The 17,583-nt window shown below is 58.6% G+C and overlaps 1 protein-coding gene across 5 annotated transcripts in view; it reads left to right on the top strand.

The window, feature by feature from the left end:
* The window catches only part of AGAP3 (ArfGAP with GTPase domain, ankyrin repeat and PH domain 3), a 50,449-nt gene that overhangs the window by 30,094 nt on the left and 2,772 nt on the right, over positions 1-17,583 (top strand). For 2 of the 5 annotated variants that reach the window (XM_036999418.2, XM_036999416.2), the window contains exons 10-13: positions 4,201-4,305; positions 10,470-10,638; positions 14,187-14,306; positions 15,991-16,128. In XM_036999418.2, coding sequence (XP_036855313.2) covers positions 4,201-4,305; positions 10,470-10,638; positions 14,187-14,306; positions 15,991-16,128 — 532 coding nt within the window. The remainder of the gene's footprint in view (positions 1-4,200; positions 4,306-10,469; positions 10,639-14,186; positions 14,307-15,990; positions 16,129-17,583) is intronic. The other 3 variants (XM_036999420.2, XM_036999419.2, XM_036999417.2) reach the window with 2 other exon arrangements.

Raw genomic sequence — 17,583 nt, 5'->3', positions numbered from 1 at the left:
AGAGTGGCGGGGCTGAGCCACGGGGCCTCCCTGGGTTCTGCGGGGCCTCCTCAGACCACCGGGGGGCAGCAGAGAGCCACCCGCCGTCTTCCGCGGCTCTCCCGTGGTTCGGGAATTGCGCTGCGTGGAGGGGAGTCTGGGTTCACCCGCCTACCTCCCCTCCTCCCAGAAAAGGAAGAGAACTCGGAAAAACGTATCTTGCGTGCTCACTGAAGAGTATACCAAGGGCTAGTCCTACTCTAAGTTTGTTGACACATCTTATCTACGTTTGTAAAAAAAACCTGAGTTGAGTGGCTCCCTCCCACCACGTCCTTTCTGAGTCTGCCTGGCAGGGCTGGGCTGCCCGAAGCTTGGATCCTCTCAGGGGTCCCTGTGCTGGGAAAAGGCACTGAATGACAGGGGGCACCTTTGTGCAAACATGGTGGTGTGCTGGGCAGGGCTCCAGAACTGCTGGGGGAGTGGGCCAGAGCAGGGAGGCATCTCTCTGAGCTTGCGCAAGAGCTGCTAACCCGAGGTGCCCACAGGGATGGCCTGGTGGTTAGTCTTCTGTACCCACAGGATATGGCTGCAGGGGCCATGTTGTCAGGTGTTGGCCACAGAGAAGACAGATATGGCCGGAGCTCCAGAGCTTGGCCTGGCCCAGGGCCCTGTGCTCCTGTTCGACCTTCCCGGCTGGGGCTTCTGGGGCCCATGAGCAATGTGACCAGGATTCTTGTGTTAAGATTGGGGTTTTCTGACCCTGCAGTGAAGGTGCATGTGGAACAGAGCCTGGAAGTGTGCCAGGGTCCCAGAGGGCAAATGGAGTGACACATCTCTTGTGTCCTGTTTTTGCTTCAGTAACGCCCTCCCCACCGCCCCGCCCCCCAAAATGTCATCACCGTCTGGCAGGAGTTACCCTAGTTGGGTCAGCGTCCTGGGGTTGAAGGGGCTGAGAGAGGTGTGGTTAGTACCCCATCTCTTTCCTGCCCAAGTGTGGGTGCAGAATCTGGCTCCACAAACCTGTTGATGGTGTGATCGTGTGTCCCTGGGCCTCACACTATTGGATGTGCTTTGAGCAGGGGACTGTCACTTCCTGCTCTTGGGGTGGGTGCTGTCTGTGTGTGCAGACACACGTAAAACATTTCATAAGTAAAAGAGAACCATTTTCCTGGGGCCCTTGCTTTGAGATGAGTGTAGCCTCAGATGCTCCCTCCCTGTCTGGGGTGCCAGCTAATCCGCCTGGTCCCTGAATGGGAACAGAAGGAGGGGGAAGGAAGCTGTGGTGTGGAGGATGAAGCCCTGTCAACTTGCACCTGGGGTTCTGGTCCAGTGGGGGGTCAGTTAGGTTGTTTGGGTGTTACAGGCCTCTGTACCCCAGGGACCCTCAGTAGGATGGACAGAGCCCGGAAGGAAGCCAAGGGCAGCCCACCCTGCCTAGAGCTGCCGGCTGGGGGCAGGTACCTAGGCTTGTGCTTTTCTGCCACAGAGGGATGGTACCAGGTGTTTGGGGGTGTGCCCCTGTAGCACCGGGGTCCTTTGCTCTCCAGTCCTCCCCGTCCAGCAGCCATTCCTCACACTCCCCCCCACCAACCTCCCTGCTGCCCAGGGCCTGTCCAGCCCCTTTCCCGCCCTCCTGTCCCATTCCCCCCATTCCGTTCCTTCCCCCTCCCCTGCTCCTGCTGGGAGTGGAGATTGCATTCAGTTGCCATTTGCATTCCCAATCAATCCGGACTCCGCAATTAAGCCGGCTGGCGGAGCTGGGAGGGAGGCGGCGGCGGGAACAGGTCCTCTGGGGGCTGTCGCCTCCGCACCGCTTCCATTCCGCCCCAGATTGCTTCCTGCTCTGCCGTGCGCAGCCTGCCGGCCAGGGAGGGGAGCAAAAACCCCTGTAGTTCGTTCTCCCTCCTTGGAACTGGAGACATGAGAGGGGCAGGCAGTGTGGGTGGGCAGGCCTCCAGGCCTAGCTTTCCTTGGTGGTGGGCTCTGCCAGGTGAGAGGCGGCCTGAAGGTCGGGTCCCTGGCCACCTGCACTCCCCTCTCCATCTGCCCCTTCCACAGCCCTGCTAATGAGCCCAGCCAGGATCTTTGGTCTTTACCACTGGCTGGGGCTCCTCTGCTTGTCCCAAGTCGGGACCCAGGTGAAGGCGGGAGCAAGTTCAGGTGGGAAAGGGCAGCCTCTGGCTCCTGCTTTGACACACGTGACTGCACACTCCCCCGACCCAGGAGGCCGAGGTCCAGGCAGTGACAGGACTTGTGTGGTGTTACAGGCTGGTTGGAGGCAGGAGGGGCCGCAGAGCCTGGCTTCCCTTCCCCTTGACCAGGAGCTCGTCTTGGACCCAGGAGGAAGGGCTGGAACTGGATGAAGAGGAGGACAGGGGAGGGTGGGCAGGGCTCGGGCTTGAAGGATTTGAGAGCAGAGGCCAGTGTGGCTGTCCCGTGGTGAGGATGCATAAGGGGAGAAGTGAGACGAGGACCAGGTGAGCCACCGGGCAGCCCCCCCAGGCTGTCCTGGCGGGGGAGCAGAGTCGGTGTCCTCAGGGGAGCAGCTGTGTGGGTTCCTTGTCCTGCACGGGGATAGAGGCCATGCCGGGAGGCAGGCTACCAAGGCTCCCTCACAGACCACCAGGTAGGGTCCTGATTGCTTTCCGGAATGTTCCAGGCACCATGTTGTCTGGTGAAGGTTCCATTATCACCGCTTGTCTTCAGAAGCTGCTTGTGAGGACGTGGTCTGTGACTGATGGGGGACCAGGGGGCAGGCTACGTCGTCCCCAGATAGCCAAGGACTCCAACTGCAATCTTGTGGCCATGCCTCTCTCAGTGGCATTTGTTTTTTGGGGCAGTGGGAGGAGGAGACTGAGGGAAGGAAGGATGCGTAGTGAGGATGTGGGGCATCTTGAGAATTGGGAGACTGTAATTTAGGGCCTTTGCTTACCTCCATCTCAGTCTCTATTTCGGGGGTTGATCAGGCAGGAAATGCCACCACCTGTTGGCTGTTCGCATCCCTCTAGGGCTGAGCCTCCTATTTGCAAGAACTTAGAGGAGAATATGTAATGGAAGTGGGGGTTATGCCCCACCCTTGGGCCCTGGGACTATGACTGGTGACAGAGAGATGGCCCGTTCCCACACACCTGAATCTCTTGATCCCTGTTTCCCTGCTTTGGGTAGGCCCTCCCTGAAGGAGAAGCCTGCCAGGGCCATGTCTCAGAGCTCCTCCTGTCCGACACCACTGGGACAGACTCGGGCGCTTCCCTGGCTCTCCCCAGCCAATGCCAGTCCAGCTGTGGCTCTCGGCCTGTAGGAGTCTTGTTGAGGAATCTCTGGGGAGCACTGGAGCTTCTCTCAGCCCGCCTGAATTTGGGAGGAGGTGCCACAGGGAATGACCCTGGTCCTGTCCTGGGACTCTGCCGCCTGCACACTGCTAGTCCTCCCACCCAGCCCAGCCCCCAAGCCCGGCCGTTGTCCCATTGCCTGCTGCTTCAGAGAGAGCCCGGGTGGGTGACGCATCACTGGGGGTTAGCCGCAAGGCAGGCGGGGAGGCTGCTGCCCTCCGTGTGCTTGAGCTCCGCCCTCTGAGGGGTCCACTTCCCACGTGCAGCATCTGACAGCTGCAGTCTCGGCTGGCTTTTCCCACCTGTCTGCGCGATGTTTCCCGAGTGCCTCCTTTGTGTCAGGCATCGTCCTGGTGCTGAGAGTATAGAGGACAAAGCGCCAGAACCCCAGCCTGTACGGGGCCCTCACGCTCATCAAACTTGGAGGGGCTTAGTGGAACATGGGAGCTTGCGTTGCTGTACGACTGGGTCCCAGTTGCCTGCCTTGGGGGCGGCTGGAGCCTTCTGGGGGGCAGTCAGGGGATTTTCTGCCTTATTCTGGAGCTGCCCTCCCGAGGTCTTAGGCCACTGTCTCACCTGTCCTGGAGATGAGCAGGTAAGAGCGCCACTGCTAGGTGAGCGTCTAAGCACCCTCCCGCCAGCCAGGGGAGACACCCCGGACAGTGGTCCCAGTAACTAGAGAGGCGGCCCCTGGCTGCTTCCTGGAGGGTGATCAGGGACTGCCTGGCTCTGTGAAAGGCTTCTGAGTCCTTTATGGCTTCTCTGCTCAGATAAGCACTTCGGCCTGGGAGGGTGGGAGCTGCAGGACAGTGCTACCTAATGGCACAGGCTAGGCAAGGTCACAGGGTCTTGTGGGCCTGGCTCCTGACGTTGATCTGGCCTCTGTCCTCAGGGCATCCTGCTGAAGCGGAGTGGCAAGTCCCTGAACAAAGAGTGGAAGAAGAAGTACGTGACGCTGTGTGACAACGGGCTGCTCACCTACCACCCCAGCCTGCATGTGAGTCCAGTGCAGGGGGGTGGCTGAGCCCTGGGGAGGAGCGAACCTGGGGGCATGAATGAGGAGGGCCAGAGGGCAGAGGATGGGAGACAGGATGTGCACTGACTGCTGCCTCCTGGGCCGAAGGGAGGCAGACCCTTGATTTCAAATGGACTTTCCCTTGAGAAAGGGCATCACTTTGGTGGCTTGGGAGCTGCTGACCCCGAGACCCAGGCCCAGGTGAGCGCTTATGCTACAGCTCTCACCTGTGGCCCTGCCCTTGGCGATGGTCACCCCAGGCTAGGCTGGTGTGCACTTGGGTTCGATATCCTACATTCTAGTCATTTTAAGAGCTGGACTGGGCCCATCTCGTGGAATCAGGCCAAAGTTGGGGGTGCCAGTGTTGCCAACCCATTGTCTTTAGTGGAGCCACACTAGTGGGCATCTCTGGGCTCCTGGGTGATGGACAGCGAGAGGTCAGCTCAGCCGAGGCTGCTGAGCATGGCAAGGGGCCTTGGGCAGGTCCTCTTGGGGAAAGGAGGGTGGGGGTGGCATCGCTAGTGGGCAGAGGGGTCTGGAGGGTGTGTGGCCTGTGCCCCGGTGGGGGGTTTGCAATGACTGGAGTGGCCCCTGGGGCAGCTCCTCCACCCTTCCTTCCTCGCCTCCCCTCACTGCGTGGCTCCAGCACACAGCTGTCACCAGAATCCATCTCTGTCACCACCCCACTGCGGGGCTAATGAGTTCTCCTGTGAAGCCCCTCAGGCACAGCACGTGGGCCATCCCCACCCCGGCCCAGAGGCCCAGGGCCTGCCTCCGAGGGTCCCTCGCCTGCCTTTGAATCTGCACAAGGTATCAGGGAGGCCCAACCCAAGAGGCGCCTGGCCGTAACTGGGTCCTGAGAACACACGTAGGCCTGTCTTGGGAAGAGCCAGGGGGCAGCCTGTCTGCAGTCAGGCCAGAGCCCAGCCCCTGCCCTTAGCTTAGGGGACACTAGTTAGACTCTTCCCTACTGGTGTCCCTTCCTCCACAGGGGCTGGTGCCAGGCTGCTGGGGGTGGAGGAAGGGCACACCCAGCATACAACTCGGGTATTTGGTACGAAGTCTCCTCAGCGCCATCCTCTCCCTACGTACCTTCCAACCAACTTATAGACCTGGTCCCACTGCTGAGATGATGAGATGATGAGAGGCCGCCAAGGCTGCTCGGAGGAGCACTGGCCCTGAGTAAGGTGCAAGTGCCGTAGAAGGTCAGGGAGCACCCTGCAGGTCCAGGATCTCCCAGCTGAGGGCGGCCGAGGGGCCACCGCACCCAGTCACGGGCCAAGGCTGTGAGCGCACACCCGAGTCTGCCAACTCTCAACTGGTTGTGTTTTCACCCCCCAGACCCCAGACAGGATGCATGTGCTCTCTGCTTAGGCAGCATCTTGCCTGGGGAGCTGGGAACTGCCTGTCTGAAGCACCGCCGTCTCTCCTACCTGTGTGGGGGCTTTGCTTTCCCCGTTTTGCTGCACCCTTACCTGTTCCTTCTGTTGGGTGGTGCCCTAGCTAGGTGCTGTGCTCCGTCCTCTATGCTTGTCCCCATGCCTCAGCTAGTGGAAGCCCAGGGCGGAGGAGAGGGATGGTGAAGGGGTCTCAGGACATGGAGGAAAATGCTGGGTGTTGTCTAGTGCTTGGTTCTGGATTTGGTTTAGGGAGGAAAGGCACATGCTTGAGGGAATTCTTTGTTGACACTCACCAAACTGGAGGGCAGAGGCTTGGCAGGGTTTGTTCAATCACCAGTCACCCAGCCAGTCAGTGGCTGACCTAAGACCTGGACCCCGAGGCTTTCTGCCCTGCCGAGAGCATGTCCCTTTGGGGCTGGCTGAGAAAGCTGCAGGAGAGTTAACATCGGGGCAGGTGTTGCCCAGACTGCAGTCAGGTAGGAGGGCAGAGGGAGCTGATGGGCCTGCCTGCCTGCCTGGGCCAGGCTGGGGGTCTGGACTCCCCAGAATCCCTCTGGCACTGCGCTTCTTGGCCTGTGTGTAACTTAGTGTGTTCAGGGCCTGGCACAGGATCTAGGTGGCAGGAGTGCCCAGGCCTGTCCTTGCTCTCTTGCAAAGTGAATCTAAGAGGCAGGTGGCTCTGCTGGCTCAGCCCCCCAGTCTCAGCCCCTGCAGCCTCCCTCTTATTGTCCCAGCCACAGGACATCGTGAAGAGTTTGGGCGAATGGTCCTTTGAGAGCCTGAGCTCCCCATCCGTCAGCTCTCCTCTGGCTGCTCATGGACTCTGGGGTCAAAGTGCATGTCCTTCCTCCACACTGGATGCCAGAAGGAATTGGCACATGTAGATGGCAACACCCTTGCCTGTAGACCCATCTCTTCTTACTCAGAAGACACGACCCAGATGTGATGTGAGCAGTGGGAGTACAAGTCAGGGCCATGCTAAGGGTCACCGTGTGCAGCCGCAGGAGCGGGGGTCTAGGTTTTTGTCTGGCGCGGGCCGCGCACTCCATCTGCCCCTCTTGCTCCATGGTTCCTTTCCTGGTTTCTGCTGCACTCCTGTGTCTCCGGCTTGCTTGCCTCTCTCTCCCCTTTGCCATCGTTGCTAACCGGAGCAGGCTTCTCAGCTCCCAGCAGTGAGCAGGTACCCCCCTCCCTGTGGGCTTCCCGGCTTCCCTTGGAGGCTCCCTTGTGTTGGGGAGCTGGGCAGAGGAGGACCTGCGCCAACTCCAGAGGGGCACCCGGAACTCTCCGCTGGTCTGGCTGCTCTCCCAGGGGTGGCTCTTGCCTGAGACCATGAGCAGGCTGACAGCTCACCTACTGATGACGGAGGCCATTGGGCCGGAGGGACTGGGTGTGCGTGCGGAGGAAGGGCCAGTGGGTAAGCTTCAAGCCTCGCGCCTGGTCCTTTCTTGGCCCAAGAGAGCCCGCCACAGCCTCCCCCATTTTGCAGCCAGCGGAGCCATTCACACAATCACCTTCTGTTAATTCTATCTGCAACATCAATTAAATTGTTTGTAGAAACTAATTGAATGTGGCTTAATCACACATCTTAATAGCTTTCCACGCTCTGAACTCGTTGTTAATTCCAGTAATAAAACGAGATGAGAACGCTGGCTGGGTAATTAGCGAGGAGGCTGGGGAAGAAATTGCTGTTTGATGGTGGGTAATAAAGGCAGCCGCGGTGACCGCTCTCCTGAGCAGCCGCTGCCACCGCCACCGTGAGCTCCCCGTTCTGCTGACGGAGGGAAACACTGTCGCTCCGCCCCCGAAGTCCCTGTCCCTGCTGCTGCTCCTGGAGCTCCTCACCACAGTCTCCCCCGGGGCAGGCTCCATCTCAGCTTGGCCCTGGGGCTGGCCTGGCACAGGCACAGAGCAGAGCGCATGGGCGCTGGCCTGCCCTGGCTCAAGGAGCTCCTGTCCAGTGTGGTCAGAGATGCTCACGGGGCCAGTCTTTGCCCCCTGCGTCCCTTCTTGCTCCTCGGCTCTGAACCAAGTTCCTTCATGCAGCTCTTGAACTTGGCATAGGGTCAGCCTCTCCCACCATGTCCCAGCCTAGGCGTCCCAGGGCTGCAGTGGGGCCTGGAAACAGTTGCAGCTGTTGTGACCTCCTTGTGAACTAGAGCAGCCCGGGCCTCCCCCAGGAGAGGGACGGCAGCTGCCTTTGGCCCAGCCAGCTGTTGGCAGTTGTCTGGAACAGCCAGTCCGGGATGTGAGTTGTCTGTGGGGATGGGGTAGCGGATGCGTGCAAAGGCCGGGCCAGTGGGTGCTGGGGCTTGGGTGGGGTGGTCCCGGACAGTGAAGTCACATGCTGGACGCTGGGCTGATGGCAAGCCCAGAGGGCCTGTGGTGGCAGGCTGGGAGGGAGGGGTTGCGGCTGACTGCGGAGAAGGGGCAGACAGACAGGACACTTGTGGGACAGGGAGGTCCTGGGCTTGTTTCTTCCCCAGGTACCATGGCGAGGCTCAGCGTGGGGGCAGCACACAGCAGAGTGGGGGCGAGGGCTTGTCAGAAGGGTCCTCCCAGGACAGAGGCTTCTCTCCACGACTTCTCAGTGAAGCACTGTGGTTCTGAGACCTGAGGCATGCACCCTGGGGGTGGGGTGTGCTTGAGGCCAGGCACTTGGCACCCTCCCTTACAGAGGCCACGGTGGTGGCCAGAGGGCAGAGGTACAGCCAAAGCTGGAAGGAAGGGAGCTGTCCTTGGGTGCACACTTGTGGGGCACATTCCCCCTGGCCGGCTATGCCCCTCCAGTCCTGCAGGGTCATTTGCCCAAGAAGGTGTCAGGGCTGCTTGGAGAATACAGGGTGACTACAGGTCAGGCCTGGACTCCCTGGGGCCAGACCCGGCTGAGGCCAGCTTACTAGCCCTCCCCTCCACGGGTCTCCCTGAGGCCCCTGATGGCCTGTCCCGAGGTGACTTCCAGCCTGACAGCAGAAGTGCAGGAGGGAGGCTGGCATTGGGTGCTGTTTCCTTGCTCCCGCCCCTCTTCCCGGCTGGGCACAGGGTCAGCCTCTCCCACTTTGTAAGGCCAGGTGACCCCTGTCTACTGGATGTCTGGCCATTCCCAGAGAGAGGGGCAGCCCCCACGCCCCTGCTCTGCCCCCTGCCCTTCTCCTGCTTCCAAAAAAGCATTTCCCATCTGCTCTTTTAAGCAGAGGACATTGTCCCTTTTTCTAAAAGCTAAAAGGTGAGAAGGTAGAATGCTTTAGATCCGAGTCTGATGCTCCTACGTGGCTTACGATCAGCAGGCCGGGCCCGTAGGATGTGAAGGTGTGAGGCATGCTGGCTTACAGGGAATCTCTCTGGATGCTCCTGAGGGCAGGACAGGAACTGATTTCTGAGTCTGATCATTGAAACTCTGTTCACAGTTAAGTCGGTGCCACCCACCCAGATTCTGCTTTCAGGAAGGAGTTTTTGCCACATTTTATCAAGGACACTAGCTGGGGACTGCCGAGGATCTCACCTGTGATCCGGGCATGGAGTGGGAGTCAGCAGTCTGGAAGGAGAGGCCAGAAGCAGTGGGGAGAGCTGGGATGCTGGCCAAGCTACGTTTAAAATGGCAGCTTGTGCCATGCAGCCCTTGCTGCCCCTCCACCGTGGTGCTCCCAGGCCTACATCATGGCAGGGATGGCAGGGAAGGTCAGAGCACCAAGTGGCTCCCACTCTCCGAGTCCCTCCCCATTTCTCTACTTCCAGGGCCCTCCAGGTGCTGACTTGAAGCCAGGGTGAGTTCCAGGGTCAAGGAAACCTGCCTCGGTGCACAGCCTTGAGAATCTGAAAAGCCTGAGCTTGAATCTGGCCCTGCCGCCTGAGGACGGTGAACTGGGACAGATTAACCTTTGAAAGCCTGTTTCTTCAGCTGTAAAATGGGCAGAGTAAACACCCACCACTGTGTTGTAAAGATTACGTGAGGCAATATATGAAATACAGCTACAGTGTTCAGTGACGGTACTGAGTAGCTGGGGCCCGGATGGGCAGGTGATGTGATAAGGATGATGGTTATTACTGCTGTTGGACACCCACTGGTACGTGTGGGACCATGGAGCTGTCTCTATTTTTCCAAGAATAGCAGAAAAAAATCAAAGGCTTCCCTTTAACTCTTCAACAAGTATGTAGTGTCAGGCACCACTCTAAGGATGGGACTATTCTAGGCTTTAGAAGTTCTTGATGACCAAAGTGGGGATGGGAGCTTCTGAACACAGGGCTGAAGTAGTGGGTGACCAGCCACCCAGAGCTGGGCCCCCAGTTTTCTGTATCCCATGGAGCCAGTCCCTTCCTCGGCCACGTGAGCGCTCTCCTCAGATCCCATCCCACAGAGCCCGTCCCTTTCCGTGGCCACGTGGGCACTCTCCCGAGATCACAGCCTGGTCCAGTGTTTGGCCTCCTTTGTGTTGCTTCCTGGGCCATCTTCCCAAGTCTCGGCTCTTGGCCCCAGAGCCTTCGATCTCCCTTGGCCCTTCCCTCCTCCTGGCTGAGAGCCCCTAGAGCCACGTTCAGGCAGTAGATCTAGGTTTAACCCAGACTTGGAGATACTCTGTGGGTCTCACAGTCCCGCTTTTTAGAATGTGAGCTTCCCCTCGTGTTCCAGCCCACCCTGGGCAGCACATGGGGAGAGACCCAGGCGCCGAGAGTCCCCTGCCAGAGGCGCGGTGCTGGGGAGGGGCGTGTCCTCGTGACTGTGCATCTGTCTTCCCACATGGCCCCCAGGACTACATGCAGAACATCCACGGCAAGGAGATCGACCTGCTGCGGACGACAGTGAAAGTGCCGGGGAAGCGCCTGCCCCGCGCCACCCCCGCCACAGCCCCAGGCACCAGCCCCCGGGCCAACGGGCTGGCCTTGGAACGGAGTAACACACAGCTGGGTGGGGGCACAGGTGAGGAGGTGGCTCCCGGGTGGGGGTGGGAGTGCTGGGGAAGGGGGCCTAGGAAGGTGGGTGTCTCTGCCTGGGTTCTCAGGGCTCCAAACGTGCTTGGCCCGAACATCACACTTCAGGATCATCTCAGCCAAACTCGTTGGCCAAAATGCTGCCCTCCTAGAGTTCACAGAGGTCAATAGCTGGTGTGCGGCCCGGCAGTGATTTGATCAGTGGGGCCAGAGAGCCTCATGCTGACAGGCAGCACCAGCTGTCCTGGGACCCTCTCTCCTTCACATCTGGAGCAGAGGAAGGTGCTGGTGGGGGCAGGATGTCTGGCGTGCACGGCGAGCTTCTTAGCCAAGCTGTCGTGTGGGTAGGGAGGTGGAAGAGGACAGAGCTGCCTGGGGTCAGCCTCTCACCCGGCCTCAGATCTGCAGTGAGAGGCAGGGCCTTTGCTCAGACAGGACTGAGTTTGGAAGAGAAGCTGGAGGCCGAGCGGACTCCGCCGTATGTCCAGCAGTCCGGAAGGAAGAGCAGGGGCCCAAGAGAGCGAGGTTGAGGCTGGGTGGCTCTCCCTGATGGCACTGCGGGCTCCTTCCTGGCCCAGCTCTGTCTGCCACCCGAGGCCTCGCTGGCTCCTGAGCTGTCCCACACCCAGTCCCCTTGGCCCAGGGCTGCCTTGGTGTTTGGACCCTTACTCCCCAGACCTCAGTATCCTGGATGTTGTTCTAGGTAAATGGATGTTGTTTTCCTGGGGCCGAGCACCCGCTGTTCAGAAGCAGCCCTGCCGCTGCCGCTGCGTCCCTGCCCCAGGGGTTAGCTCAGCAGCAGGGTGGGCCGCCTCCCCAGAGGGCCTGTGGAGATGGGGTGCTCCTGCCTATCACAGTGCTGAGGCTGCTGCACTGGGCACACAGGGCTGGGCACCAGGGCCTGCAGTGGGTGGGACAGGCCTCAGAGAACTGCTCTTCTCAAAATGTTGACAGGGCCTGCGGGGACTTGGATTAAGGGAAGGCAGGCGAGGGCCGTGAGCACTGGCACTTACTCTGCCCTGAAGGGTGTGTTTGGCCACCGCTAACCAATTTGGAGACACTGGGAGAGGCTAGAACAGGGCACTGATATCCGCGGACTGAGATGTGCAGAGCGCAGTGGACGCACTCTGTGTCAGGCCCCTGTTTGACAACTTCGTGAAGTTGAGATTTTTATCCCCATTTTATGGAGGAGGAAAGAGGCTCAGAAAGGTAAAATAACTTCTGGAAAATCCCACAGCAAGTGGTAGAGCTGGGGTTTGAACTGAAGTGTGTCTGACTTGAAAAGCTATGTTCTGTCCTTAGCCACCCTGAGTTGAGAAAGAAGCCCTTGAACTGTGCTGAGGGAGAGCTCTAGGGGACAAAGGAGACTAACAGGGGTAGACCACCACTCACCACGGAGGGCGGGAGTGGGGTCCAGCTCGGATGGCCATGTGCAGTCCCTGGTGCTCTGCCTGGAGAGCTGGGTCAGGGCGCTGGGCAACCACTGGCATCCGCGACAGGGACTGGGGGTCAGCTGGGGCCCCGGGAGCTCTCCCAGAGCCGCCTGCAGATAGCGAGAGGCAGCCTCTGGTCTGGGTTGGGGCTTCTCTCGTCATGCTGGAGGAGGCGGCGGCAGTGAAAATGCACTTGAAGGGATGCCTTTCCTTGAAGGCAGTAGCGAGAGGAGAGCTGGGCTGACACTACATCCCGTCACATTCCTGGCCCTGATGGCCTTCACCCTCGGCAGGAGAAGTAGTGCATGGAGAAGGGAGATACAGCACACTCACCCACATGACTCCCAGCACCCACAGACATTCACCGACATCCCCAGCACACATGGATGGCGTTTACCGAGGCCGTGTCCCCTCCGCCACAGGCTGACACCGACCTCATGCACACTCACACATGTCTCCCGCTCACCGGGCGATGTTAACATCTCATTATCTTTGTTACTGTAATTACATTATCCGCTGCTTTATGCAGAATTATCCTCCGAGGACTAATTGATGGCTCCATGTTTAATTCATTAATCATTAGCATCAAATTCGACAATTACAGTGCACACTGATTGTGGGATTGCAGGCGTAATGAGGGGAGAATTAACAAAGAAAAGGGAAAGCACTTTCCCTCCCCCGGGCTTTTGGGTTGGGAGTCTTGGGGAGGAAGTTGGTCCTGTAGTATCTTTGGGGCCAGGGATGGTGGGGAGTAAGATTCGGAACCTAGGAGGGGATGGAAGGAGGCGAGGGGTGGGGAGAAGCAGGGTGTCTGAGAACCTAGGAATTGTGTGTGCTCCCGGGAAGGCTTCCTGGCAGGTTCTCAGAAAGGCTAAGTTTGCAGGGACCTGTTAGGCCAGAGCTGGCAGGGGCTAGGGTTGCAGGGATTCTGAAGGCAGGATCAGCGTGTTGCTTTGAGGGGACTGGAAACGAGGGTAGCCAGGCCAGCAGTTGGCGCCACACGTGCGTTAATAAGCACTCACTGTGTGTCTGGTCCTGCTTTGGGTGTTTTGACAAATACAAGAGAAACACAAAACCTGCCCTCCAACTTTTCAGCATTATACTGTCCCCAGGGCATCAGGGATGTCAAACCTGTCCCTTTACCTTCTAGTGGCCTTCAGCTCAGAGCTTCCCTTTCCTAGGAGTCCAGAAACCCAACCGTGCACTTGCAGGGCTGGTTTAAGGCCTCTGTGTTTGCCACTTGCTGTCTCCAGCTCTGTCCAACTCCAGGCTCCTTCTCTGCCTCCTTACTACCCTCAACACCTGGCCAGCACCTCCACTTTCAGTTCAAACACCTCCAAAAGGCCCCCCTGTCCTCTGGCATCCCGTGGCCATTGCCTTCTGGCCTCAGTCTCCCTGTCTTAGGGAAGGGACCCTGCAAGTGTTAGGGGCTCTTGCGGCCCCGTGGCTGGTCCCATGGGCCTCCCCAGGCGGGGAGCTCTGAGGGTGCTTGCTGCCCTGCCTCCTCCACTGCCAGCCCTCCCTGGCTCGGCCTTGCACTCTCAGAGCCTACAGTTCCCCTCGGCTCTGCCGTTCTTCCCTGATGGGAAACGAAAGATTAATTTTCTTCAGCCCAACAGGATAATTACTAATACTAATTAGACATAATTACTTGAATTTGATACACTTATTTCTCCTCAGAATGGCAGCAAAGCTGAGGCAAAGCAAATGGCATATGTGGACTAGAATATCAGGTGCAGGGGCCTGACCAGGAGGGGTAAGGGACTGGGGACAATGGGCAGATGAGGACCACTGTGGTAATGCGAGTGGCAGGACCACGCCCCCAACTTCTGGCTGCAGATCACTGGGAGTGGTGAGGTATGCCCCTACATGCTCATGGAGAGAGGATGGGTGTAAAGTCTGCCTCCTAAGGATGGGGAGCCTGTGTGAGGCCTCTGGGTCTCCAGTAAGCCTGGGCTGGTGCCTAGTGAACCCAAGATCCCCTCAGGTTTGGTCGGTATCCTGCTGGGGTTTCTCGAGCTCTACCCGTAGCTCTCTTTCCAGGGAAGTCTATGTGCACCCCTTTCCCTGGCCTCCCCTCCCAATCTGACCCTTCCCCCCCCAGGTGCCCCCCACTCGGCCAGCAGCCCGGCCTGGGCTGGCCCCCATCCCGAGGGGCTGCACCAGCGCTCCTGTTCCGTTTCCAGCGCCGACCAGTGGAGTGAGGCTGCTGCCCTGTCCCCAGGTATGCAGGACCCAGTTAAGGGACAGAGGAGGGCAGCCGGGCAGCAGTGTTTGTGGCCTGGGAAGCTGACGGGCATGGTGTCAAGACCAAGTGGAGGGGCCAGCAGAGCTCTCCAGGGCCTGCTAGACCCCTGCCGCAGGGCCAGCTCCTAAGACTGGGAAACGGAGTAAAAGCTTGGTCCGTTCTCCGGCAGCCCCCCGCGCCCTCTCTGCCTGTCACCCCTTTGCTTTTCCCAGGTCCCCAGACTCCTGCTAGTGGCCGGCTGGTGCTGGAGACCTTCCCTCCCCAGCTTCCCCGCCCACTCACCACCGTCCCCAGGCAGCGCTGGTGGCGGCTCCTCATCCCCATCAGCCCCCTGTGCAGCCAGCTCATCAGCCTCACGGCGGGGGGACAGGGAAGCGGCTGAGTAGGGAGGTCGGAGGCCGGGGGCTTTAAACTCGGTCTGCAGGCGGCGGCTCGCCCGCCCTGGTGGAGGGGGTCCTGCAGACAAGACCCCGGGAGTTTCCAGGAAGGTAGTTTTCCCGCCCGTGCTGCCTCCTCAGATTGTGCTGAGGCCCCACCCTGTCTCGGCGGCTGACAGCTCTTCCTTTCTCCCATCTTTCCTTCCTTTTTGGCTCTTCATTTTCTCACCGCTTTGTCCATTTTTGTACCTTGCTCACGCCTCCGCTCTTCTAACTCCATATTTCTTGCTCCCGTCTCTTCAGTGAGTGCCTCCCTCTCCCCTTACTCTTCTTCTGGTCCTAACCCTGTGGCCAAAGATCCCACTAGCAGTTCTGAAGTCTGAAAGGGGAACCGTGCAGCTCCGCCCGCCTTTCCTAAGTGCGGGTGTTAAGAGGGAGACTCCCAGGGCGCCTGCTGTCCCCGGGAAGCCAGCAGGTGGGCACGACTGCCAGGCCAACCCACTGCTCTGCTCCCCTGGCTGGGCAGGATGGCCTGGCCTGAGGAGCATTGACTCTGCCCCCTGACTTGCCTCCCAAAGACCCTTCCCAGGCCCACCCCTGTAGGCGCACTATCTCCCAGCCTGCGCTGACAGCAGGGAGGAACTGGGCGCCCGCCTGACCCAAGCCCAGGCCCTCTGGGGGCAGTGAGTACGGGAGGCTTGAGAAGGGGAGCAAGGGGCCCTTCCCAGGGACAGCGTCCCAAAGGCCTGTGCTGGCCTGGGGGGGCCCCTCTGTTGAGTCTGGAAGGAGGAAGGCAGGGAGGGAGGGAGCGTGTCTGCCTCTAATGAAGTTTGACATTTAGTGGTGAGCGCCGGGCGGGGTGTGGGAGACAGGAGCTTGATTAGCGCGCTCTAATTGACAGTAATTAGGCAGCTCCCTGATTGTTTCTAATTCTGCTATTAATTGTGAGGAGCGGGGAGTGTGATTGAGGATAAATTTGGTGCGGAGTGCTGGGGCTTCAGCTCCCCGTGAGTTCCCCGGGCCGCCTTCCACCCCTCCAGGCTGCAGAAGCCAGAGCTGACTTTCTGACTCGCCTTTATCCTGCTCTGCCTGTTTCTACCCTCTCCTCTCTCCGCCTCCTCCAAGGCTGGGCAGGCCCGCCTCCTGGGAGAAAGGGTATCAGGTCTGGGCTCTCCTAGGGTGGCCAGTGACATTTCAGGGTGGAGCTCCCAGCAGCACTAGGCAGGACGCATATCTGTCCCCCCTCCCCATTTCCCACACTTCTCCAACTCTCCCCTCACCAGCCAGTGGCCCAGCTGAGGTGCTCAGTTCCAGCCCCAAGCTAGAGCCTCCCCCATCTCCCCACTCCAACCGGAAGAAGCACCGGCGGAAAAAGAGCACCGGGACCCCCCGACCAGACGGCCCCAGCAGTGCTGCTGAAGGTTAGGGGGACCCAGAGGGAAACTGGGGCACAAGAGGTGGGCAGCGGAACTTGGGGACAGTACCTTAAAAGTTACACCCCATTTTTCTGTATTAGATTATGCACTTTCTAATAATTTCTAATAAAAGTAGTCCTGTGACTTTTTTTAGTAATCTAAACTGAGTGTCTTAGAAAACCTCTTTCTTCTGCTTAACTTAAACCCTTTCTATTAAAATGTGAGTTTACTTTTATTCTTACAGAAGGTAACAAGATAGCAGGCTGCTATTCCAGTAGCTCTTCCAAGACTTGTGGGCAGGACCTACGTTTTCTGTGTCTCTTGTATCACCCATTGAGTTTAATGAGTGCTGAGCACATAATAGGTGCTTAATACGCATGTATGGATTGGCTAAGTCTCTCCTTAGTCATCTTTAGGCTAAGGAATTCTAGCTCCTCAAACATTTTTCCATAGGACCTTCCTTATAATTCTTTATTAATCATAGTGCTGTTTCCCTGGTTTACCCCAAATTATCTTCAGTTGCCCCTCTTCTCAGTGGTTGGAGTCTTTTTGTCTCCCAAATAAGTTTACCTTATATTTACGCATAGTTTCTCATTTCTGCTCTGATTGTCAGGGCTAGGGGTATGGGTAACTGAGTGGACATCACCTCTACGGGAAAGAGGCCCCTTTCCCAGCCAACCTGTAACAGCGATGGGCAGCATTTGTGGCATGGGGTCCACCTGCATCAGGGAACAGATTCCCCAAAATGATTGAGATTATGTAGTTCAAAGCCTATGTGGAAAGCACAGTGAAGTGAAATGGTGGGACCTGGGGGAAGAAAAGGTACCAGTACTCTTTTCCTAGAAGGCAGTTCTGTTAAGAGTGCCCGGAGAGCAGGAGCCCAGCAGGAGGACTTCCAGGGGATGTTAGTGTCATGAGTTAAGATGACTCGGGCCTGGCCTCTGGCTAATCCTTGGGCCTTCCCATGTACCTGAGCTGTCTCTCCAGCCCCACAACAGTCACACTGCTTGTTAGGAATTACTCACCCATGGGGTGGTGACCACTGGGAATGAGAGTCATGTGGCTGTCTTTTGGGGACTTGGGGGAGCAGAGCTTGGAACAGCTTCATCACATTGCTTAGGGTCACAGTCCAGCTCACAGGGCTTGTCACTTTAGATGTCCTCAGGTCCTTGTCTGCTCACACATGGTGGCTGGTGGAGAAAACCTCCCCTCTCCCTATCCACTTGCCCTTACTGCCTGTCTGTGCCTGGGTAGTGGGGGAGGGGCCCAGCTCCCAGGAGCCCCACGCTGACGCTGACGCAGTCAGGAATATTGGGTTTAATGAGCTGCAAAATGAGGCGGCTGCAGCTGACATGTACGGATGGTGCCCACGCCCGCCTTCCCCCACCATCTCCCAGCACTGCCTCCTAGCAGCCCATCACATCCTTCCCCAGACACACAGCCCTTCTTTCTCCAGGAAGC

This window comes from Manis javanica, chromosome 6 (genome assembly GCF_040802235.1).
Source record: "Manis javanica isolate MJ-LG chromosome 6, MJ_LKY, whole genome shotgun sequence".
NCBI classification, from domain to species: domain Eukaryota; kingdom Metazoa; phylum Chordata; class Mammalia; order Pholidota; family Manidae; genus Manis; species Manis javanica.
Note: the sequence above shows the minus strand (reverse complement) of the source record. Positions and strands in the feature narration are given on the sequence as shown.